Source organism: Myotis daubentonii, chromosome 1 (genome assembly GCF_963259705.1).
Source record: "Myotis daubentonii chromosome 1, mMyoDau2.1, whole genome shotgun sequence".
Taxonomy (NCBI): Eukaryota; Metazoa; Chordata; class Mammalia; order Chiroptera; family Vespertilionidae; genus Myotis; species Myotis daubentonii.
The window spans coordinates 41,119,095-41,144,984 of NC_081840.1; the positions used below are offsets into that span (position 1 = coordinate 41,119,095).

General features: G+C 41.8%; 2 protein-coding genes across 9 annotated transcripts in view; one reads left to right on the plus strand and one right to left on the minus strand.

Moving 5' to 3' along the window:
- The window catches only part of ATL1 (atlastin GTPase 1), a 57,333-nt gene extending 42,194 nt beyond the window's left edge, over positions 1 to 15,139 (minus strand). For both annotated transcript variants that reach the window (XM_059696549.1, XM_059696540.1), the window contains exons 1-2: positions 15,009 to 15,139; positions 65 to 235 (exon numbers count right to left, since the gene is read on the minus strand). In XM_059696549.1, coding sequence (XP_059552532.1) covers positions 65 to 98 — 34 coding nt within the window. In that variant the 5' untranslated portion in view covers positions 99 to 235; positions 15,009 to 15,139. The remainder of the gene's footprint in view (positions 1 to 64; positions 236 to 15,008) is intronic.
- Positions 15,140 to 15,794: 655 nt separating this feature from the next.
- Positions 15,795 to 25,890, plus strand: part of MAP4K5 (mitogen-activated protein kinase kinase kinase kinase 5) — a 102,645-nt gene continuing 92,549 nt past the window's right edge. For 6 of the 7 annotated variants that reach the window (XR_009452957.1, XM_059696478.1, XM_059696511.1 and 3 more), the window contains exon 1: positions 15,795 to 15,927. Coding sequence is in view for 5 of the 7 variants with exons in the window: in XM_059696478.1 (XP_059552461.1) it covers positions 15,820 to 15,927 (108 nt within the window). In the remaining 2 variants the exon portion in view is untranslated. The remainder of the gene's footprint in view (positions 15,928 to 25,890) is intronic. The other variant, XM_059696528.1, reaches the window with a different exon arrangement.

Below are 25,890 nucleotides of genomic sequence, written 5' to 3' on the forward strand. Positions count from 1 at the left end.
CCCAGAAGCGGAAAGTAGAGGGCTGGCCCCGTGCAGGCAGCAGAAGTCACCACATTCTACTCACCCCAACTATTTCTGTCCTTTTGGATCTTGGCCATGGTGGTCCAGGGACTGGTGGCAGTGAGGCGCTGTCACCGCGCTCGCTCTTCTCCTGGGCCCCAGGTTGCTGGCAGTGGGAGGCTCTGTGCCCGCGCTGGGCGCAGTATGCTCAGACTCTGAGGATGTTGCTGTGGCGCTGGTGGGAAGGAGAAGGGAGGAGAAAACGGATGAACCAAGCTCAGCATCACAAGCCCGAATTCACACAAATATCAGCGTCACACCCTCCCTACCTCTGCCCACCCCCAGAGGGTGAAGACAGTGACAGACGATGTGCTGTAACATTTTCAGTGGAAAACACACAGAAACAAACAGCACCCCCTCACACTCACTCTCAAAGAATTTAACAGCATTATCTGGTCACAAATACACAAACCAATATACTGTATTATGCTGGATGTTCAAATACCTTTTTTCTGGAACAGTTACACATTAGTACAAACATGGTGGCAACATTTATGTAGCTAAAAAAGTTAAAATAATCCTCATTTTTCTACCAGGTACCATTTCCCCCTATTTTAAAAGCAAGGTCATGTTAGTAAAGAGGGTATTATGCATTTTGTACCTGTCTACCGAACAGGCCTGTCTTTTAAAATTAGGATAGCAAAATTAGATCAAGAAGATCAAGATACATGAAAGCTGAAAATTCACTATAATCTGTAACTAAATGTCTAGCAGGCAAAACCTCCCACTAGATTTGTAGAGATAACCTCTGGGTTTCTATTGGCAAATACTTGAAGTAAAGTCATACTACAGAGTCTGGGTGAGCCTTGGCAGCCACAAAGGTTGCAAACAATTTCAAAGGGAAAGCAAAAGGCAATAAGTACTTAAAAATATACTTTCAATCTCTTTTTCCTTTCTTCCTCTCTGCCTACAAACTTAGTTTTCAGTATCTTAGACACACTGTGCCTTCATGCTACTTGGCCCTTGAGAGACCATCATCCCATTCCTACCTCCTCACAGTCCTCTCCTGCATTTGGTTGTTGGCCACACGTTGCATGTCAGTTTTGACCAGGAGATTGCTGCTGGCCTCTTAATTACCAGGTCCTTAGTTTCTGCTTGTTCCTCGTCAGCAACTCCTCACTCTATATTCTCTCAACATAATTTACTACGGTGTCTTCAGACAGGACCTCCATGCTGATGATTCCCAAATTTATACTTCCGGCCTTAAACTCTTTTGAGAGAGGATCATCACAATAGAGCTGAATTTATAACCGCCTGAGGTCATCTTCACTTTTTTTACTAACACGTCAAAATCAACTTGTCAAAAAACAGCCTTACCCACTACTGCCAAATTTTATGCATTCCATATTTCAGTTAATGGTTCTAGTGACCTCAGAACTGTGAACACTAGAAACCAAGTTTACATTATAGTTTTAACGGGAACTGTGTTCATTAGAATTGCATTCCCTGAACACTAATAAAACAACATAGGAAGACAGAAATTATCTCATTGCTGAACCTACAATCCAAATTCACAGTACAAAAAGAAGTGTTCTGTACTTCTTCTTGTATTATTATTATTATTTTGCTATAATTCCCAGCTCACATTCTAGCATAATTATCCCTTTCAGGTGAATCCTATTAAAAAATAAAGGGTACAGCCCTGGATGGTGTTGCTCAGTGGTTAGAGCATCAGCCTGAGAACCCAAAGGTGGCAGGTTTGAATCCAGTCAAGGGCATGTTCCTGGGTTGTAGGTTCCCTGCCCCAATTGGGGCACATGCAGGAGGCAACCAATTGATGTGTCTCCCTCATATTGATGTTTCTCTCTCTCTCTCTCCTCTAACCCCTTCTTTCTACTCTCTCTAAAATCAGTGGGGAAAAATTACCCTCCAGTGAAGATTAACCAAAACAAAGAGTACAGTAGGTCTACAAAAATAATTGTTCTATAATATCTATTCCTAATTGGAAAAGAAATTTATTTTTTTAAAAAAACCTTTTCCCGTTGTAATTAATAAGTAATATGTGGGATGTAGTTGGTGACTGTGTGAATATCTTGGCCAAGAATTTTTCATTCCATGGCTGTTAGCATTCATTGATTATCCTTACCTAGATCAATTTACATTAGTAATTTAAAATGGTGTTTTTAAAATAATCACATCATTTATTTTACATTTTATATTTAGGGGAAAATATTTTAGAATATAATAGAAGTAATCCTATTTGCAGATTTTTAATATTTCCTACAACTTTTGTGATATTATACTATGTTAGTATAGTTTTGGTAATATTATTATATTTAAAATCGTATTTCTTGAAATGTTAATGTTTATTGCATATAATTATTATATTTAAAATCAGTTTTCTTGAAATATTGTATTTTGCATGTAAAAAATAAAAATACTTAAAAATATATTGCTGCAAGAGATATCTGATATTTTACTGCCTGTGTTTTCTTCTCAAATTTTTATGATTTCGCAGCTTATATGTAAGTCTTTTATCCATTTTAAGTTTATTCTTGTGTATGGTATAAGCTGGTGGTCTAATTTCATTTTTTTATGTCCAATTTTCCCAACACCATTTATTAAAGAGACTGTCTTTAACACATTGTTTGCTCTGGCCTCCTCTGTCAAATATTAACTGACCATATGGCATGGGTTGATTTCTGGGCTTTCTGTTCTGTTCCATTTATCTATTTTTCTGTTCCTATGCCAGTACCAGGCTATTTTGATTACAATGGCTTTATAGTATCTACACTAATAAAAGAGAAACATGGTAATTGGCATACGACCGCTACCCTTTTCATTGGCTAATCAGCGAGATATGCAAATTAACTGTCAGCCAAGATGGCGGCTGGCAGCCAGGCAGCTTGAAACTATGAACAACTTAAATGTCCATATATAGTAGAGTGGTACACTATAACACATCTCTGCAATGGAATACTAGACAGCCGTAAAAAAGAATACAGAAGATTTTTTATGAATTGATATAGACTGATTTCCAGAATACACTGCTAAATGGGACAAAAAACAAAGGGCAAATACTTTTCCTTCCTGTAAGGAAGAAAAGCATATGATAAAATAAATGTATCTGTTCATTTGTGCAAAAGAAACCAACGTTTCTGGAGGAAACCAACGTTCCCCGCCTGCAGCTACAGGCCTCTGAGCAAGCAGTTTAAGAAACATTGTAACAAATATGGCCGGACTTCAGCCAGCAGATTCGCAACATTGTAAGCAAAGGCCAGAAACCTACTTTCAGCCGTGGAGGCCTAAGAGCTGGAGCCAAGCCTCAAGGTAAAGCTGGCCCAGAATAAAAAAGTAAAAAGAAAAAAAGGAGCAGTTGGGAACTTCAGTCACTCCCAGCCTAAAAACAGCCCTCAGCCCCTCACCCAGACTGGCCAGGCACCCCAGTGGGGACCCCCACCCTGATCCAGGACACCCTTCAGGGAAAACCAGCCGGCCCCACCCATGCACCAGGCCTCTACCCTATATAGTAAAAGGGTAATATGCCTCCCAGCACCGGGATCAGCGTGACAGGGGGCAGCGACCAAACCCCCTGATCGCCCTGCGGCTCTGTGTGTGACAGGGGGCGGGGCCCCAACCCCCTGAGCAGCCCTGCTCTGTGCCTGATAGGGGGAAGCTCCCCAACCCCCCCCTCCCCACGGGCCCTGCTCTGTGTGTGATGGGGTAGAGCCATAACCTCCCCATCGGCCCTGCCCTGAGTGTGAGAGTGGCGGCGCCCCAACCCCCTGATGGGCCCTGCTCTGTGTGTGATGGGGGCAGCGCCCCAACCCCCTGATTGGCCCTGCTCTGTGCGTGACAGAGGGTGGCGCCACAACCTCCCCATCGACCCTGCCTTGAGTGTGACAGGGGACGGTGCCCCAACCCCCCAATTGGCCCTACCCTGAGCGTGACTGAGGGTGGCATCACAACCTCCCAATCTGCCCTGCTCTGTGCATGACGGGGCGGCGCCCCAACTTCCCAATCAGCCCTGCTCTGAGCCCGACCAGGGGCTGCACCTAGGGATTGGGCCTGCCCTCTGCCACCCGGGAGCAGGCCTAAGCCAGCAGGTTGTTGTCTCCCGTCGGGTCCCAGACTGCGAGAGGGCACAGGCTGGGCTGAGGGATCCCCCTTCCCCCCCGAGTGCACAAATGTTTGTGCACCGGGCCTCTAGTAGTTTAATATCAGTTATTGTGATCCTTCCAACTTTTTTCCTCTTTCTCAAGATTGCTGAGGGTATTTGGATCTTTCTTTGTTTCATATAAATTTTTGGAATATTTGTAGATCTATGAAATATACCGTAGGTATTTTAATGGAATTGCATTGAACCTATAGATTACTTTGGGTAGTGTGGAGATTTTAATTATGTTAATTCTTCCAATCCATTAATACAGTATATGCTTCCACTTATTTCTATCTTCCTCAATTTCGTTCTTCAAAGTCCTATAGTTTTTCAGAGTACAAGTTTTTAACCTCCTTGGTTAAATTTATTCTTAGGTACCTTATTAATTTTGTTGCAATAGTAAATGGGTTTGTTTAGTTTCTCTTTCTGATAGTTAATTATTGGTGTATAGAAATGCCATTGAATTTCTGAATGTTGATTCTGTATCCTGCTACTTTGCTGAATTTATTAGATCTAGTAGCTTTTGGGTGGAGTCTTTGGGGTTTTCTATGTGTAATATCATGTCATCTGTGAATAAAAGCATTTATGCCCTCCTTTCCAATTTGTATGCCTTTTATTTCTTCTTCTTGTCTGATTGCTGTGGCTAGTACTTCCAGTATTATGTTCAATGAAAGTAGTGAAAGCAGACATTGCCGTCTTATTTCTGATCTTAAGGGTAATGCTTTTAATTTCTGCCCATTAATTATGATGTTTGCTGTAGGGTTCTCACATATGGCCTTTATTATGTTGAGGTATGTTCCCTCTATTCCCACTTTGCTGAGAGATTTTATCATAAACTAGTGGCCCGGTGCATGGATTCGTGCACATTGAAAGGAAATTAATTAGAATAAATATTTTAATATTGCTATTCACCCTTTCTCTATAATAGAAGTGTCAGAGATGAAAGAAAATTAGTAAAATGTATATGAAAATAATATATAAATTGATTAATAAACAATAATAATATAACAACAACAAAGACATGATATAAAAACAGCCGAAGGTGGAATCGCACGGCTCCGCAAGGAATCAGGCTCCCTCCTCGCTGGTTCTGGGGTGAGTCACCCAAGAACCACCATTGCCAAGTCACTGCAGCTCAGCAGTAAACCAGATTCAGGCCAACAGTGCTCCAGCAACAGCATAACCCATGGCTGAAGGTGGAATCGCATGGCCCTGTGAGGAATCGGGCTCCCTCTTCTCTTATTCCAGGGTGCGTCACCTGAGAACCTTGGCAGCTCCTGTGTTGAGCATCTGCCCACTGGTGGTCAGTGCACATCATATGTACCGGCTGGCCGGATGGTCAGTTAGCCTTTTATATATATAGATGAGTGCTGGATTTTGTCAAATGCTTTTTCTGCATCCATTGATATGATCATGTGGTTTTTATCCTTCATTTTGTTTATGTGGTGTATCACATTTATTGATTTGTAGATATTGTACCAATCTGCATCCCCAGAATAAATCCCTCTTGGTCATGGTGTATGATCTTTTTAATGTATTTCAAAATCTGGTTTGCTAATATTTTGTTGAGGATTTTAACATCTGTGCTCAGGGATATTGGCCTATTATTTTCTTTCTTTGTAGCATCTTTACCTGGTTTTGGAATTAGGATAATGCTGGCCTCGTAAAATGAGCTTGGGAGTTCCCTCTCCTCTTGAATTGTTTGGAATACTTTGAGGATAGGTGCTATGTTCTTCATTGAATGTTTAATAAAAGTGACCTGTGAAGTCATTCAGTCCAGTACTTTTATTTGTTGAGAGTTTTGTTATTACTGCTTCAATCTAACTAGTTTTAATCTGTTTATTCAGATTCTCTGATTTGTCCTGAATCAGTTTTGGAAAACTGTACGGTTCTAGGAATTTATTCATTTCTTCCAGATTGACCAATTTGTTGGCAAATAATTGTTCCGTTGTTTGTAATATTTTCTTACAATCTTTTGTATTTCTTTATAGTTAGTGTCAGATGTTACTTCTCCTCTTTCATTTCTGATTTTATTTATTTGGGTCCTCTCTCTTTTGTTCTTAGTGACTCTGGTTAAAGGTTTGTCAATCTTGGTTATCTTTTCAAAGAACCAGCTCTTGGTTTCATTGATCTTTTGTATTGTATTTTTAGACTGCATTTCATTTATTTCTTCTCTGATCTTTATTATTTCCTTTCTTCTACTCGCTGTGGATGTTGTTGTTGTTTTTTCCATTCCTTTAAATGTAAATTTAGATTGTTTATTTGATAATTTTCTTGTTTCCTGAAGTTGTTCTGGCTTCTTTAAATGAGAAAAAAAATTAGGAACCAAGATCTAGTTGCTGGCTGGAGTGTCACTGTTTCTATATTTGTACAGTAGCCCTTGTTAGAACATATTTATTTTTTAAAACCATAAATTTAATCTACTCTAAAGAAATACTTCAGAGAGTATGAAGATATATATATATATTTTTTTACAGGGTTATTTATTGCAGCATTTTTTTGTAATTGCAAAATACTATGAACAACTTAAATGTCCGTATATAGTAGAGTGGTACACTATAACACATCTCTGCAATGGAATACTAGACAGCCATAAAAAAGAATACAGAAAATTTTTTATGAATTGATATAGACTGATTTCCAGAATACACTGCTAAATGGGACAAAAAACAAAGGGCAAATACTTTTCCTTCCTGTAAGAAAGAAAAGCATATGATAAAATAAATGTATCTGTTCATCTGTGCAAAAGAAATACAGGAAGTTGCTAAAACAGAAACTAGAAAAAATGTTATAAAATTGTGAAATCAATTCTGCACAACTCTGTGATTATACTAAAAGTACTGAATTATACTATTTAATTTGATGAATTACATGGCAGGTGAATTGTATCTCTTTTTTTTTTTTTTTAAAAGGTCAAGTTCCTTTTAAATCGAAAAAAAAAAGTAAAAAGAAAAGCTATTCTTCCATTTGTACTTTAGTACCCTAGACCTTCTCTCTTCCTGGCTCATTTGGGATATTACTCCATAAAGTATTCCCTCCTTCCTGTATCCCCAATTATTTTTTCTTCCATTGGTTTCTTCAGCATCTTAATTTTCCCCATCATAAGGGCTTTTTCAATCAAGAGTTCCTCAGTAGGTAATGATCCAAATTGCTCCTTCCCTCTATAGCAGTGATGGTGAACCTATGACACACGTGTCAGAGGTGACACACGAACTCATTTTTTTGGTTGATTTTTCTTTGTTAATGGCATTTAAATATATAAAATAAATGTCAAAAATATAAATCTTTGTTTTACTATGGTTGCAAATATCAAAAAATTTCTCTATGTGACACGGCACCAGAGTTAAGTTAGGGTTTTTCAAAATGCTGACACGCCGAGCTCAAAAGGTTCGCCATCACTGCTCTATAGCAATCTTGAAAAAAATATTTCTAGCAGAATGCTTTTGGCTGTAACTCAGAATGGCTTAAACAAAAAGGACTTTTACTGTTATGTAATTTTTCTTGAAGATAGGTTGGTTCTATGGTGGCTAATTCATCAGTTCGACACCATCATGGACTAAATTATTTAGGATTTAGATTTAGCTGTTGTAAAAAATAACAATGGCTTAAAACAGATATTTTTCTCATGAAATAATTTGAGCAATAAGTCATCTAGGGCTAATATACCAAGGAACCAAGCTGTGTACACTTTCTTTCATCCTCAACTTGGGACTCCCATTGTATAATCCAAGAATGGCTGCTTGGGCATTCCAGCCAGATAGATGGGAAGAAGTATATAGATCCATTCTAAGAGTACAACCCAGAAGTTGCATATATCACCTCTACTCGAATACTAATGACCACTACATGTCCCACCTAGTTGATAAATAAAAAAAAATGTATCCAATTAAAATTTAGGGAGTCTAATACTAAAGGAATAAGGGAAATGGATATTGGAGAATACCAGCCGACTTTGCCACCAGGACCAAGGTTGAACTCTACCATCCTCCGTGTGTTGGCTTATTTTCTAATGAGGGCTCTTCTCATGGCTCCAAAATGGCACCTGCCACTCCAGTCATCAGAGATAGATAGTCATGCATAGAGACAAAAAAAAAAAAAAGCCATATCTGTGTCTCATGTACCTTTTTAAAAGTGAGGAACATTCCTAGAAGCATTCCAGCAGACTTTTCCTCATATGTCACTGTCCTGAATTATCTAAGCCTAAAGCATTCCTTTAACAAGAGGAATGAGGCTAGGCCAATCAAGATTTGTCCCCTAGGATTAGGGAGTGTTTCAGTCTCCTCTCATGGACATAGCCACTCAGAAAAGGTAAACACAATTATAGTCCTGAATAGTAAGGAAAGAAGAGAGAGGACAGTTTTGAGCACAAGGCTCAAGGTGATAACCATAGCTTCCATTTTCTTCTTATCTTCCACTAGTATCTCATCTGGAGGAATGACTGAAACCTTACTCTGATAGGATCTAATTTCTTAGTGGTCTTACCTTTAATGGGTTGCTGCAGTTTCCCACTGCCCAGTAATATTGGACAAATGAACACCAAGAGTTATCCTAGCATATACCTAGGGTTCTAGACATAGTCCTTCTTGTTCTCTTTGAGGAGCAACAACCAATTTACCCTCAGTAATTAGGTCCAATCACCTCAAGCAGTATAATGATACACTCTAAGTTCGTTCATTGGTCTTAAGACCTCATATCAGCCAGGTGGTAGATTAAGCTTCTTATTTAATAGAACTATGACCATGTTATCAGGAAATAGTATCTGTGCCCTGGGCATTAGGGCCTTCAGATCCACCAAGGTCGATTTAAAGACAAAATTATAGAGACAAAGTTGTAGAGACAAAAATTCTTCAAGTGAGTTCTTAGGAATAATAAAAGAGCCACTCCTATATCTGCCTCTTGGCTCCTAGGTCCATATACAGGGATATTCCCACTGAATTATGGATCCCAATTTCATTATGCCATCTCTGTCATCATCTCTAACCAACCAGAGAATTTTTCAGGGGTATCTGTGGCTCTTTACTCAATGCATTAATAAAAGTAAATTTGATGGGCATACCTAGGGATGGTATGGATAGAGCATAACTAAACAGGATGCACATAATACAGCAAGTCCAGCATTCCCATCTTCCTGAATCTCAGATTCTTTCCTCTACAGTATGACAGGAAAGTTCTGGCATCTCAGCATATAAACTACCAGCTTCAAACAACCAATTTAGAAGGACTACCAGTTGCTCAAGTCAACAAATCAAACCCAAACCTCAGGTAAGTATTTGGCAAAATCCTCTAATTTTTTCAGTATATAAAATCTCTTCTTCAAGAATAGGTCTTGTCCTTCTCCATCAGGGCTATGCTGAAATCTATCTCTTATGAAAAGTTCTCAACCTCGTTCATACTTGTCCAAATGCCCCCATTTCATGCAGCAGTGCTCTGACCTTGGCATAACAGATCCAGATCACATTTAATTGACATTGCAACTCTGTAGCCTTTTTCCATTAGGCTCTGGGCTTGATTCACAGCCATATCTGCCCTGTAGCTGTAAGAGATAATGGGTTTCTTCCAAGCTGTCAAAGAAGCTTTCAGGTTTTCTACTCATGCCTGAAGTTTGAAATTCAAGGCTCTCTTGTCTTTTTTCCTATGTATTCTCAAAGAAGCAGTCAGAGCAAATGACACCACAGTTTTTAGTAATCATCACTATCAAAGCAGTTAAGTGCTAGAGGTTGGACTTCCAATGCTATGCTTCCCATCAGCATTCCATCACATGCCACTATTGATAATTATGTGAGTAATTGTAATGCCACTCAATGCTACGAAATAACATGGTTCCACTTTCCCGAACAAATAGTTTATAAAGGTAATCATCAGATATGTGAGTAATACCATACCAGAAGCAAGGATTTCTTTCCTGAGGTTACTTTCAATTCCTCTAGCAATCAGGGTCTGGCAATAAAAGGGTAGCACAGAAAGAGAAGCCAATAAAAGGACTATTTATAAAATGAGGACAGGGTTAAAGGAACCAACAAGGATAGTGAAGCACCCTGAAACTAGCAACAGTGGGGATCTATTATTCTTAGCTTAAAGGATCAAGGGAAAAAAGAGTTTATTAGAATCCTGCAAGAGCTGTATACTATAGGATAGGGCCACAGCCAGGCATCGTGGGCTCTTCTGCATTAGTTGCTCAAAATACTAGTCTAAATGAGGTGTAAGCAAACTTTAGGCACCCCTTCTGAACATTATACTCATGTTTTGAGAAAATTGTTAAGGAACAACATAAGGTTATTTGTAATATGTATCTTTTCTTAGTTACTGAATTTGCAGACAGGACCAATTTGTGAGTTGCATACAGGAGCCGTTACCAATTCTCACATAAACCATAAAACTACCATGTCAGGATCAGGGAAATAGAAACAGCCTTTTAACATATCAGATGAGCAAGTCAAGCTGGATAAATGGGTTGCGCACTGCTTTCCTCAACATTTTTTTAAATATATTTTTATTGATTTTAGAGAGGAAGAGGAAGAGAGAGAGAGAAAGAAACATAAATCAGCTGCCCTCCATACATGCCCTGACCTGGGACCAAACTGGCAACCTTTTGGTGCACATGATAATGCTCAACCAACTGAGCCATTCTGGGCAGGCTCAACTCTTGTGTTTAAAACTTCCATCCTAATGACTTGTTACTGATTCTGAATGAGATACATGTTCTACCGCTATCCGGTAGAAAATAGAATTTTCCTATATGTACTTTGAGAACATGGTTTTTACCTCATAGAAAACTGGACATAATTAGTAAGAGAAATAATAGGGCTTTTAAAAAAATTTATTGACTTTAGAGAAAGGGAGAGAGGGAGAGAGAGAGAAAAAAAGAAACATCAATTTGTTGTTCCATTTATTTATGCATTCACTGGTTAATTCTTGTATGTGCCCTGCCTGGGATTAAACCCACAAGCTTGATGTATCAGGATGACACTCTAACCAATTGAGATATCCTGTTAGGGCCAAGAAAACATAGGTTAAGATTTGAAAGTCCAAATCATAGTTATGGTAGATGTCTTCCAACATTTAACTAATTTATATTTAACAAACCTATAGAACAACCAACTGAATCACATAGAGTTATACTTTGCAACTAATTTAGGTTGGAAGATTCATCAGGAGATTACATTGCTTAAACCTATATGTTCTATAGACTAAAATACTGTCCTTACGTTTTATGTTAGTCATTCTGTCTTGCATAGAAAATTGTGAACCTTACCTATATAGAAGTTAAAAATTTTTATGTCTCCAATTTTTAAAAATTCAGCCTTGGCTAAAGTTGAAACCCGAGGCCACAGTTTACAATTAGCCTTTTATTAAAAAAAAATTGAAAGAAGGGAAAAACACTGCAAAGCATAGAACAAACCATTATGGGTTATTTATAGAGTAAAAGCAGGAATATACCATATTTTTCCATGTATAAGATGCCCCCATGTATAAGATGCCTCCCACTTTTCCAACCCAAAATTAAGAAATCAATATTTTAAACATAAAACAGAACACATTTTTATTTAGTAATTGCTGCAGGTAATTTTTACATACAGTACTATGATATTATGTAGCATATCATTTTATTCAGCCTCTGTTACATCGCTGCTCTCTTCTTTATCACTATTAGTTTCAGACATATCAATTTCTTCAACTTCTATTGTATCACTGCTATCTTCTGAGTCATTGTCTATATATGTGAGATCACCCTCAAAAACTGGTGGCATTTTCTGAGCTTTGTTCATGTTCTCATGGCCAACCCTTCTCTCCTCATGAAATTGAAGCACCATTTTGCCTTTCCCGTAAAATCAACAATGTTCGTTTTGCTTGCAAACATTCTTGCCTGACACTGAATAAGCATGGTTGACACACATAAGCCACTCTGGTGCTGCTCCATAATCCAAGCCTTAAGCCTCTGCTCCAAGTTTGCCCATATTGCTGGTTTTCCTCTTAAGGTCTTCTTCTTTGTGGCATCTTGAGTTATTCTTACTGTTTTCTCCACTGTCTGATCAGACACTCAGTGGGAGGAGGTCCAAATTGTCTCTCTGCAGCTCTATCTCCATGCTCTTTTGCATGCCTGGTTACATTCAGTTTGAATTTTGCAGAGTAAGACAATCACTTACCAGTTTTTATCTTTTTATTTTTTGACATCTTTATGGACTCAGAACGCTCCAGTCCCTGTTGCATCTGTGCACTCTCCACCTCTACCTCCAATTACGACATAAGCTGACGTCACTAACAATAAGGCTCCTGATTGTAGGAAGCCTGTTTGACAAGGTATGGGCAGCTAGGCACCCGTGCAGCTAGCTCCCTCCTTGACAGACTTCCATGTATAAGATGCCCCTCGATTTTCAGTCTAATGATTTTAGGGAAAAAATAGCATCTTTATACACAGAAAAATATCATAGTTACATAACAGATATTATGAAGACACTAAGAATATAAGATAATTAGGTTGGGATGAAGGGCTTATCAAGCCATATATATTCTTATTCTATACCATATCATCAAATTGGGTAGTTTGTATAAAACTTACCTGTTAGCTACAATTTTTTTGTTACATAATTATTATGTAACAGTCAACCTTGAAACTATATGCTTAATTGCTTAGCATGTAAAATTAAATTTAGGCACTGTATGTTCATTTTATGGAAATTGAACTTGAATTTCTTTACCAACCATGTAATATTTAACCACTAGCTATGACTTCACCAATCTAACTAAAATTAACTCAACCAGTACGAATTTTAAAATCCCAAAAATTCTTTGGAGTTAGTATAAAGCAAATGCTTTCCTCTGCATCAATTGTGGTACAAGTAAAATAATGATTATAGCAGACATACTTTTTAACCACCACATAGAATCCCAACTTTTTCCATGCTAACCACCTCTGAGTTGATGGTCAAAGCATATGGACCTGCCATTACTGGCAACATAAAATATCTTCACTCCAGGGTCTTATTGAAACCTCTGACCTCAAATTTTCTATTGCTTAATTCATATCAAACACTGTTTCAAGAATAACATGCTTGGAGGATTATCAGAAGGAAATTATCCTCGTTTCAAACTGGGAATTCCAAGTTTCCACTTTATGAATGCTCATGAGGGAAATTTTTCTGAAGTCTGAGTATCAGGAAAAAATATGCCTCTCTCTTGACTGATCTCACAAAACACTATAAAACTCTACTTTGGCTAATTTGTTACATTGTTCCACTACCCTATTTTCCCTCTCTTTAACATCATACCTGTTGCCTCATTTATTTATTTTTGTCTTGTGTTATAGTATGTATTTTCTGTACGATGTCTTAAATTTTCTGTAGAATAATGCAGGTATAAATAAGTAAGAATACATAATTTTCAGACTACAGAAAGGATCAATGCTTATAGGGTCAGAGATGAAAAAAGAAAAGAGAATCTATGACAGCAAACAAGTACAAGGACACCAACAGAACATTTGAAAAGATTTTGAGTCATTGAAGCCAAAAGTATGTGCCCACCAAAACAAGTGCCAAGAAGTTCTGAAAGGACGAACTGTTCTTCAACCATTTTTTCAATACAGCAAACACATAAGCTTTGTCCATAAAGCTCTTAGGTCTGAGCCTGCTTATGTTCCCTAAATAAGTGCCCTTTGTGCAGGGAGCACAAGAAAATACATATATTCCCTGTCCTGTTAAGGTGTGGACTTAATTTCTACATTATACAACTGATTACAATGATCAACAAGGAGCCTACTGCCCAAGAGTGGAATTGAATTGGATGTTCAACGCCACAAGCCAACGCCTGCAACTTGTTCTTTTACTTTTCAGCCCCTCAATGTGTTGGCTGTGTGTCATCTGGCTTTTCTGTTCAGAACTTCTACTGGGCTCTAGGAATAGTTTTGCCAGTATACATAAGTCCAGCAAATCTATTTCTACCTTCATAACAAGACTGGAACTGAAACTGCAAAACAGCTTGTGAAATATCAAATTACTTCCCGGAACTCCTGTTTGATAGCCTGTACACTGTGAAGTTATTTTTGCTTTTTTTTTTTTGGTTTGTTTGTTTTGTTAATCCTCACTTGAGGATATTTATTCCATTGCTTTTCAGAATGGGAGGGGGGAGGGAGAGAGAGAGAGACAAAAAAAAACCCAACAACATCAATGTGAGAGAGAGACATGGATTCGTTGGCTCCCGTGGGCGCCTGGAAGGGGTAGGGGGGCAGGCCAGCGCTCTAACCATTGAGCCACCGGCCAGGCCTTACACCTCTTCTATTTGACCAGCCTCTTCATAATCCTGCGAAATGCTTTACAAACACTTTCTTGGATGTCAGGTGCAAAACTGGATCCCTTTCAAGCTACAGATAAGGAGAGTGAGACATTGCCTAATACAATGGCCTGTCCCAGATGACATGCCGAGGAAGCGGTAGAACCAGAACCAGGTCGCGGTGCCTGCCACTGTGTCTGCTTCTGCAGAACCCATGATCCCATCCAAGGGGCGATGCCCCGCGGTGAGACAGCACGCGTGTCCAACAGGAACCGAAGTCACCGGCACTTCCGAGGAACTCAGGTTTTTAGAAATGTCTCAGGGAAAACTCCGCAGAAGACAGGTTGTGCAGGTGTGCGGTGCGGCCTCAAACTGGTCCCACCGGGAAGGGTTTGCAAAACAGGAAGGTGCAGCAGGGTGTGCCGCGACTCAGCTCACCTGGCACTCCCCCACCTCTCTCCCGGCGCCCCGGTGCCAGGTTCCTGCTGGCCCGGGGCCCGCAACGTCCTTTCTCCGTGACCGGCGAGGGTGCGTTCCCTTCGCCCTCGCGCCCCCCCCTCCTCCCTCTACCCGTCGCTACGTTTACCTGACACATCTGGGGGCCGTGGAGCCGAGGCCGGCCGGCCCACGAATGAACGCCCAGGGCGCCCCTACTCTCTGCAGCGGGTAACAGCGCCTGGGCCTCACGCAGACGCGCCGGGCCAGGGGCGCGCCCGGGAGGCTGTCGTGCCCCGACCCGGCCTCAGGGCGGCGCTCTGGTCCCGCGGCCGGCGCGCTCGGGCGGGACAGCCGCTGGGCGCCGACACCCGCCGGCCGGGAACGTGTCTCCCGGTGACGCAGCCCCGGGTGGCGAACGTGGTGCGACTGCAGCGGCGGCCACCGTACGCGCCTCCGCCGCCCGCGAGGACGTGCGGCGCCACAGGGGTCGGCGGCGCGGGACGGGGAGCGGCGGGTGGGCGAGCGGGCGCCGCTGGGAAGCAGGACGCAGGCGCCGGACGTAGGACGCAGGCGCCGGCGAGGAAGTAGGTCCGGGCGCGGCGCTCCACGCAGCGGGGCCGCCCCCTCAGGTACCGAGCCGGCCCCGGGCCCAGCGGACGGGGGCAGCCGGGCCGGACAGTGCGCGGGCGGCCGCGGAGGGGGCGGGCTGCGGTCGGGACGGGGCTGCGGGGAGCCGGGGACTCTTCCTGGTCCGCTTCTTCGCGCCCTTCGGCGGCGGAAGGAAGGGGGCTGGGCCGCTCGGGGTCGTCGCCCGCGGCGCCGACCCGCCTTTGCTGGTCTGTCCCTCGTGCAGGCGGAGCTGCGGTCAGAGGCTCCATGTTGGGAAGCGGCGCCTCTCGTCCTCGTTAGCGGGAGTCGGGCGCCGCGGGCAGAGCCGGCGGGGCAGGCGCGGAGCGAAGATGGAGGCCCCGCTGCGGCCTGCGGCGGACATCCTGAGGCGGAACCCGCAGCAGGACTACGAGCTGGTCCAGCGGGTCGGCAGCGGCACCTACGGGGACGTCTACAAGGTGAGGCCGGCCGGCCCGAGCCCGGCTCTTTCTCCCTGCGGGCGCCGGCCCCCGGGAAGAGGGTTTTGGGGTGCAGGAGGAGGACCAGAGAGGATGCTTTTATTGTTGCGTGTTGGAGATGAAAGCGGCTGGGGTCCCGTTTCCTCGGCTCGGAGCACCCAGTGTGCATGGCTTGCTCAAATCGCTACCGAGAAGCAGAACTAACCGCACACCTCGGCAAACCGCCGCTGTACTTTTTTGTGGCGTGAAGGCGTGCTGACGCTTGTTTGTGGTATCGAGGGGGGTTCAGATCTGCCCCGGAGTCGCACTTGAGGATGTTGGCGCTTCAGCCTGGAAAAACGCTTCGCGGGCGACAGGAAAGAATATTGACATTCCGACATTTGCACTTAAAAACAAAAACAAAAAAAAACACCTTTTAAAACGGACGGGCTTCATTTAAAAAGTCGTATGAAAAGCCGTCTCTCGGTTATAACTGTACACAATCTAACACTGGGTCAGAGTGACGTGAGCACAGACATCCTTTGTAGAAAGATGCTTTTCCTGGCAGAAGTTTCACCCTTTGTATCTGGTTGATGATTGTTTGTTGTTGGTTTTTTTTCCTACTTTCTGGGATTCATAACATCCCATGACCAAGAGTGGGTAAGAGCTGCTGTGTTTTTAGTTGTGCTCCTTTTGCATCACTTGAGACCAGTGAGGGTGAGTTGCTCTTCGTTTGGGTTTTAAGAAAACATCGAGAAGCAACCCCAATTCCCTACATCCGCCGAGTTCTTCAAGGGTCAAGAGGAAGGAGATTGTTTTAGATCGCCTCGTGCGTTGCGTTCTCTGTCCCAGAAAGGGAGCCTTAATGCAACTCGTATGGGTATAGGAAGGGAGGTTTCCTTCGATTTTGCAACAGCTCTCTTCATGGGATTTAATCACGCCATGTAATCCCATTGTTCCAAACAACACTCTTGCTGAAAGGGCCGTGTATGTCATATGGAAAGTAACCACCCGTAGGCTCCTCGGGGGTAGGTGGTGGTTTTGCACAGGTGGCGGTATGGAAGGAAAGCATTCTTTCTTCCTATTTTTTCTGCTTTTGTTTAATATGCTCCCATTAATACAAACAACTTAAGGTGGTGCTATGACAGCTCTAGTGCTGTGTTATTCTCCTGGGATGGACTGTGAAGTGTAGGTTTTCTATTCCTTAAACAGGCACTTGAATTTTCTGTGCGAGGCACTGTTCTAGATTTGTATGGGGTGTTGAATTGTGAGGTAGGTCCCAGCTCTTGCCTTGTATACCTTTGAATTCAAAGTGGGTAATTATAACAGGATCCTCTTTTGCTTTATGTAGAATTAATAGGTAATTAACTCAGCTGTTTACCCGTGGATTAGTCATTTTGTGGAATGCTCTTTAAAAAATTGAAATTCCTGTTTGCCTTCCCAGTCTTCCCTTTTAGTCATCTTTGTCTTATGATTCACCATGTATATAAGTGCTTTTCCCCACAAAAATCCGAAGACCTCTACTTTTTTCTTTATAACAACTAAAGCAGCTCTCTGGAGTAGGATTTTATTCTTGACAAGGAAAGCAAAGGGTTATATTAAAGGGGCAGCAAATACTTGCCTTTCTTCCTAGTACTCTGTCTCTCTTCCACAGTTTCTAAACTGAGGATCAAAGAATGAATATTTATCATATACCACCTTCACCACCACCCCTCCCCCACGACCCTCTTCCCTCACATTCATGCTCCCTCACCTTTGCATGTGTACTCATACACTGGACCAGCTTCTGACTCCTAAACGTCTTCAGCTCCGGTTCCTTGTCTTTTGTTTTTCCTTGTTCTGATTACCCGGCATCACCTACCACCCTCATTTCAACCTGTCTCTATCCTACCTGTCGGTGAAAGCCTTACTGAAATGCTCCTCCAGGAGCTTCACCACCCCCACCCCCTTCTCTCCAACCACATCTACAGCTCGCCGCTTTCCTTCATTCTGTTCTAGCCACACTGGCCTGCTGGCTGTTCCTGTAACATACATAATAAGCATATCATGGGCCTTTGGGCCTTGGTTCTTTCAGAATGTCTTTCCTCAGCCCACATGGCTTGCTTCCCCACTTGCTTTTACACCCTCTCCATCTGTTTTTGCCTACTTTATTTTTTCATGTGCACTTATACCAATTTAGTTTTACTTTTTTTCTTCTTCTTTATTATCTATCTCAACTCACTGCCCTACTCCAGGCGGGCAGGAGTTTTATCTGTTTTGTTCACTGCTCTATGTCTAGTAGCTCCTAGGATTACAACTAGGAACAGAGTAAGTGCTTTCTAAAAATCTGCTGAGTGGATGAATAGATATCAATAATTCTATCACCTAGTTCTGTGGGCATATGCTTTTGACATAAGAACACTAAGTTAGCATTTAGTACTCTGTATTCCTGCAATGCCTATTGTAATGTCTTGCATATGTACTTTTATTACAAATTTCAATTACTTAAGTTCTCTAGGAAAAATATGTATTTCTCGAAAACTATTTCATAGCCTATTTTCAGCGCTCTAAGTCCTACAGAATTTTGCCAGTTTATATTTAATCTTTAATATGTCTAAAAATGTGTACCATTCTGCTGTAGTGCTGAAGTTTTTAAAGCTCAGAGCAGTTAGAGTAATTTTGCTATTCATCACTGTGTTTCTGATGAGCTGAAAACCATAGGAAGTTTTAGAAGTATTTCAAATCAGTGATATAAACTAGGAACATTATTACAGTGAAGAATAATGAAGGTAAATTAGTCACTGTTCTAATCAGGTATTATCTCTCTCTTTTTTTTTTTACACCTGAGATACCTTATAAAGCAGCTCTAAAAGAACTACAACTTTCAGATTCTTGATGAATTATTTTTATGTTCTTCAAAACTGTAGATCCCCTCTGAAACACCTCTTTCCCAAAAATCTCCAAGATAGGAGAGCTCAATCTTAAACTGGCTATTCCCTGGTTAAAAAAAGAGGAATATAAAGCTTCATTTAAAATGAAGCTTCAGTGGTTCTCAACCTTCCTAATGCCGCGACCCTTTAATACAGTTCCTCATGTTGTGGTGAACCCCAGCCATAAAATTATTTTGGTTGCTACTTCATAACTGTAATTTTGCTACTGTTATGAATCGTAATGTAAATATCTGATATGCAGGATGTATTTTCAGTTACAAATTGAACATAATTAAAGCATAGTGATTAATCACAAAAACAATATGTAATTATATATGTGTTTTCCGATGGTCTTAGGTGACCCCTGTGAAAGGGTCGTTCGACCCCCAAAGGGGTTGCAACCCACAGGTTGAGAACAGCTGATGTAGAGAATGGATTAGACAAAGTTGCTGGAAGTATAAGGACCAGTTACTGAGTAATCGAGATGAAAATTTATGCAATATACATTTAGGCACTGGTATTAGAGATAAAAGGAAAGGATGGGTTTGAGTCATGTTTAGAAGATGATCAAAATTCTCTGGTAATTGATAGTAGAAAAACAGGTCATTAAAGGCATTTAGAATTTCTGGCTTGGGTGACGACATTAGTGCCATCAACAGAATTAGGAAATACCAGATTTGTGTGGTCTGGATCTTGTTTTTAGTTTTGGATATAGGGCATTGCATAGATGGACATGTCTAATAAATGGTAGGAAATGCAGCTCTGGCTTTTAGACATCTGGACCAGGGATACAGGTTTGGAAATTATCAGATGGGTTGTATAGGTGAGGTCACCCTGGAGAATTTGTAGTAGAGTTGAGGAAAGGCTGTAGTGTTAAAGTGGCAGAAGAAAATAATGTATATTGAAAGTATCTGAGAAGAAAGAAAGATGTATAAGGAAATTATTTTCATAGATATCAAGAGTTTCAAGAGCCCATCTATATCATCTGCATCCATTTTTGTTGCCTTCCATTCTGATGGCAGTAGGAAAATACTGATTTCTCAAAAAATATAAATCTGAGGTTTTGTGTCATTCCCCCTTTTCCATAGAATAAAGCCTTAGACTAATATGCCTTTAAGGCCCTGCTTATACCAAAAGCCTCGCCATTCTAGAGTAAACTTCTTCAGCTTCTTATGTGCACTACTCTCTGTTCTTCCTTCAGGTTTTTGCAGGTACTATTTGCTTTTCCTTAGAACACCCTTCCTCTTCTTCTTGTTCATCTGTTTATCTTCTACTCTTTGGGTTCCCTTTTAAACATCGTACTTTTAGAAAGGTCTTTTCTGTCTCTTCCAGGTCATATCTATCTGTGTGTGATTTCTTGCCATAATACTCATCATTTGTCACTCATAAGTGTTGCCGACAGTCTTCCTGCTCTACTCAGAGTGCATGAGAACAGGGACCTGTGTTTAGCACTGAATCAGGTAGCCTAGCATAGTGCGTATAACATAGTATGTGTTCAATAAATGTTTTGAAGGAGTGAGCCACAAAGTGGTCATATAAGTAAGAAGTTTGAAAGGGTTCATTAAGATCAAAAGAGTTGAGGTGTGAATGGTAAATAAGGAAGTAGAGGGCATGTAGATCACTTCCCTTTTTAGGTGCCCTGTGCCTTCTTGCCCTCTTTTTAACCCTTCTTCTTACCAATATCGGGACGGCCAATGAGAGCATGACTTAATGTATTTTAATAGACATAACCTTCGATAAATTAGTAACAATTTTTGCATTTTAAGCTTTTTAGCTCCTATTTTAATTGTAATAGACAGTGGAGATGCTTGGGTCCCTTACCATTCCCCCACGCTCCCCCCCCCCCCCCCCCGAAATAATTTCCTTTTGTTCTTTCTGAAATAGCATTGATCCATGAGTAGGACTTGCCTTCCTATTTTGCCTCTCTTCCTTGCCTCAGCATAGGTAGCCTTCTAAGTAATGTGTTCATTTTAGAAAAATTTGATATGTGAATCAATGAAAAATTATCTCTATCTCCTTTGCCACAATATAAGCATTGTTGTATATATCTTTCTAGACTTTTAAAAACTCATATTAAGGATATAAACAGCCCAGCAGGGTGTGGCTCAGTAGTTGAGCATCAACCTATGAACCAGGAGGTCACGGTTCAAAACCCAATGTCTGGGTTTCTGGCTCCATCCCCAGTAGGGGACGTGCACGATGCAGCCAATCAATGATTCTCTCTCATCATTGATGTTTCTATCTCTCCCTTTCCTTTCCTCTCTGAAATTAATAAAAATTTATTTAAAAGATATATACATAAAAAAAGATATATACATATATCAGACATTATATATAAGCATATACATAATTGTATATACAATTTTTATTCTGTAGTATTTATTATGTATTTGATAATGTACTTTTGTTTAACAGTACATTGTTAATTCCATACTGGTATTGGATAGCTAAATGGCCCAGCCTGTGTGGCTTAGTGGTTGAGCATCAACCTATGAACCAGCAGGCCACGGTTCAATTTCCGGTCAGGGCACATGCTTGGGCTGCACGCTCAATTCCAGTGTGGGGCAAGGAGAAGGCAGCTGCAATGATCCTCTCTCATCATTGATATTTTCCTCCCTCCCTCCCCGTTCCTCTCTGAAACCAACAAAAACTATATATTTTTAAAGATCATGCTAACTGGTTTTAATTTCCAATCATAATACAAATCTAACTATAGCTTCTCCACTAGGTTTGATTTTTCCATTCTTCAACTCTTCATAAAAACTATTTTGCTCCTCTGTTTTCAAACTTCCAATAATACCTTACCCTCTCTTTTACTCCCTCCTCTCTAACCTGTCCTGACTGATGATGATAGAATTTCACCTTTTCTTTATCTAATATTCTTCTTTAGCAACAAATCTCTTTTCAGTGAGTTCCAGATTCCTAAATCCATGGAAACCTGACAGGCATCTCAACCTTAACATGTCTAACACAGAACACTCAGTGATACCTGCTCCACAAAGCCATTCATTCCAACACCTTCCCAATCTAAATAAAATTTATGGCATCCACCCAGTTGCTTAAGTTCAAAACCCAAGGTCACTAATTTTTATGGAATTAGTGGGTGATAGGGCTTATTCAGATTAGGATTTTGCCAGGTTATGATGATAGAGGGAAAGAAGGGTAAGGATGTTTCAAGAGAGTGATTATAAATAGCTTGATGGATCATGGAACCCTTACAAGTTAAGCAAGAGTGTGAGGAATTGAGAGGTAATTGGTTGTCATAGGAGAATGCATTGGGTTTGTGAGGAGGAAGAATTGCTGGAATGGGAGGACTAGAGTGTAAGTGAGCTGAAAGGATAGAAGGTTATGATCAGGAAGTACAGTGTTTGAAATCAAGATTCAGATAGGATGTCAAGGAATGATAAATCAGAGAGGAGATCCGGATGTTGAAGTTTGTAAGAATGGTGGCAAGAGAGAGGTGGAGAGGAAGACTGTGAGCCAGGGGCCATGAAGTCTTAACATGAACAAGGAGCTATGACCAAGTTAGTAGATGATAGCTACAAGAGGATGGTGGTTGATAGCCTGTGCCCTTTCCCAGTCCAGGAGCCCTCGGGGGATATCCGACTGACGGCTTAGGGATGCTTGCCAGCCATCAGCCTGGTTTGTGGCTGAGTGGTGCCCTCCCTGGGGAGCACACTGACCACCAGGGGCAGCTCCTGCGTTGAGCATCTGCCCCCCGGTGGTCAGTGCGCGTCATAGCGACTGGTCATAGTGCTGATCGTTCTGCCGTTCGGTCGATTTGCATATTACCCTTTTATTATATAGGACTAGGGGCCCGGTGCACGAAATTCGTGCACTGGGTGTGTGTGTGTGTGGGGGGGGAGTGTCCCTCAGCCCAGCCTGCCCCCTCTCACATACTGGGAGCCCTCAGGTGTTGACCCCCATCACCCTCCAATCGCAGGATCGGCCCCTTGCCCAGGCCTGATGCCTCCGCCAGAGGTGTCAGGCTTGGACAGGGGACCCCCATCTCCCCCCGATCACTGGCTCTGGCCCCCGCCCAGGCCTGAGGCCTCTGGCCCAGGAATCATGCCTGGGCAGGGGACCCCCATCTCCCTCTGATCGCTTGCTCCACCCCCCGCCCAAGCCTGACGCCTCTGACCCAGGCTTCAGGCCTGGGCAAGGGGACCATCATATCCCCCCAACCCCCGGCTCGGCCCCCCACCCAGGCCTGATGCCTCGGCCAGAGGAGTTGACCCTCATCACCCTCCGATCACCAATCACCGGATCGGCCCCTTGACCAGGCCTGAGGCCTCCGGCAGAGGTGTCAGGCCTGGGCAGGGGACCCCCAGCTCCCCGTGGTTGCAGGCTCCGCCCCTGCCCCTGCAGGACACCTCTGGCTGAGGCGTCCGGCCCGGGCAGCGGGGACCCGCAGCTGCAGCGGCCCCGCGATCGTGGCCTTCGCTTTAGGCCCAGGCAAGGGACCCGTAGCTCCCGGGACTGCCAGCTTCGACCGTGTCCAGCTCCCATCGCTGGCTCCACCCCTACTTCCTGCTATCACTGGCCAGGGCGGCAAAGGCGCCTGATTCTCTGATCATGGCTGGGGGGCAGGGCAAAGGCGGCCCCAGGGCCGCCTTTGCCCTGCCCCCCAGCTCTTAGCTCCCCCCTGGGTTTCCGATCACTGCCAGTGGCAGGGGGCTTCTTCCTGCTTTCCCTTTCGCCTCCCTGCATTGTGCCTACATATGCAAATTAACCACCATCTTGTTAGCAGTTAACTGCCAATCATAGTTGGGAGTTAATTTGCATATAGCCCTGATTAGCCAATGAAAAGGGTATCATCGTACGCCAATTACCATTTTTCTGTTTTATTAGATAGGATAGGATAGGATAGGATGTTCCCTAATACAAGGCAGTTTTACTTTTTTGAAATGCCCATGCTTTTTTCTTTCTTAATACCTTTGCCTGGAATTCTGCTGCAGTCCCTTACCCCCCACTCCTCCCAGGAAAGTCTCATTAAGTCTCAGCTTAGGTTTGCTTCTTTCTGGAAGCTTTCTCCAGTCAACTTTGACTGGGCTCAGAATCCTACTAGGTTGTCATATATCACCTTGGGAACATTTTTCACACTTTATTGTATTTACTATTCACTTCTCTGTCTCTCTAAGTGATAAAAGCTCCCTGAAGACAAAAACTATTTTATTTCATTACATGCCTAGTATCAACAACAGTGCCTGGCACATAATAAGTATTCAGTAATATTTGTTGAATGAATGAACCAGTCAAAAACAATGTTCCATAAATAAATCAAGTATAGAGGTTTTACAGGTTATGAAATAATTGACTATGTTCTTCTTTTGTGGACAAATGAGCTACTTTGCATTCCTTCAAACCTTATAGGTCTTGTATTGCCACTTTTGTATTGAAGTTCATATTCTTTAATCTGGGGTGTATAATTCTGACTCTGAGTAGTAGTCACTAGCCACTAGAGATTGCTTGTTAAATATTTAGACATCTGGATTTTCTCTTGTTATGTTAAAGATTATTTTTAGTGGAAGGGGGCATATTTAAAACTGATGTCCCTGGTTGGCTTCCTGGAAAAGTTTTGTGACTCTAAAACTATGCTAAGAGAAAGTTAACAGGGGATAGGATAAGGGGCCTCATGTGAACAACAGTAAAGTGGAATATAAGAGCTGAAGGGAGGGCAGGGGAGTGGGGAGAGGAAGAAGAAGAGGAGAAGGGGGAAGAGAAGATAGAGGGAGAGGAGGGAGGGGTGGGGAGAGAAAGAGAAAAAGAAACATTGGATGTGAGATACAAACATCCATTGGTTGCCTTCCTTACCCAGACGGGGAGGAGCGATCAAACTCACAATCCAGGTATGTGCCTTAACCCGGGATCAATGTGCCTTGACCCGGGATCAATATGCCTTGACCTGGAATTAAACTGGCAACCTTTCAGTGCACAGGACAATGCTATCACCATGGAACCAAACTGGCCACGACACCGGTTTCATTTTTTTACCTTAGTTTTGAAAAATTGCCCTGGCTGTTGTGGCTCAGTTAATTGGGCATCGTCCCATGCACCAAAAGATCACCAGTTCGTTTCCCGACCAGGCACATGCCCTGGTTGTGGGGCTCATGCAGGAGGTAGCTGATGGATGTTTCTCTCTCTCCCTCCCTCTTCCTCTCCTTCTCCCTTTCTCTCTCTCTCTCTAAAAATCAGTAAAAACATTTTAAAAAGTTATCTTCTGACTTTATGGCTACTGAAATTTAATGTGTATATCTTCTTTAACTTTGTTGAAAATTTATAGTTAAAATTTATAAACATAAAACTTTTCTTTAATTATTTATCAAATTAAAATTTTCACAGCATGTAGGAAAAGTTCATGGCTGAGAAAACAGCAACTGGATAGTATTGTTGAAATAGAAATGGCTTAGTTAGAAAGATCAGCATCTTTAATTTTTTTTCTTGGTGCAAGTGGAAATCTAAGGCTAACTTTTTACTGGGAATTTAAAAATCCAAGACAGGAGAGTTTGAGTTAAAATACTTCCACAGTAGAAAATTGACTTGAAAATGTTACTTAGGAAATTAAAGAGAACTGCATTGGCTATGAGAATAGAAACAATTAAGTAGAAAGGCTTTTTTATCGATTTATGGTGATATTGATCTTATTGGTTAAACTTTTCCACTCAATAATTTCAGTTCCTGATTAATAAGAGTTAAACAAGAGATTTACTATAGTAAAATATTTTATTAGATTTCTGGGTGTTTAGTATACTCTTCTGCACAATATTAGTGTATACCGGTAATCTACAAAAATGGATAGGAATCAGAAATATATTTAGATCGTTTTTGTAGAAGTGCTGTAGTACTTCTATTAGTTCCTTCTGTAAATATAATGCAGGATCTTCAAATTCTTATGGTTTAAAAACAAAAATGCTTGAGACTGTCACATTTAACTTGTTGCAGGGAAATGTTGGGTTTCAAATACCAGAATTATGTATGACTACTTTGGATTTTTGTGTGAAATTGAATATTTAGTGTTAAATACCTGAAAGATCTCTTTAGTACATTGAATCTGTAAAGTCTCTATTTAGAACAG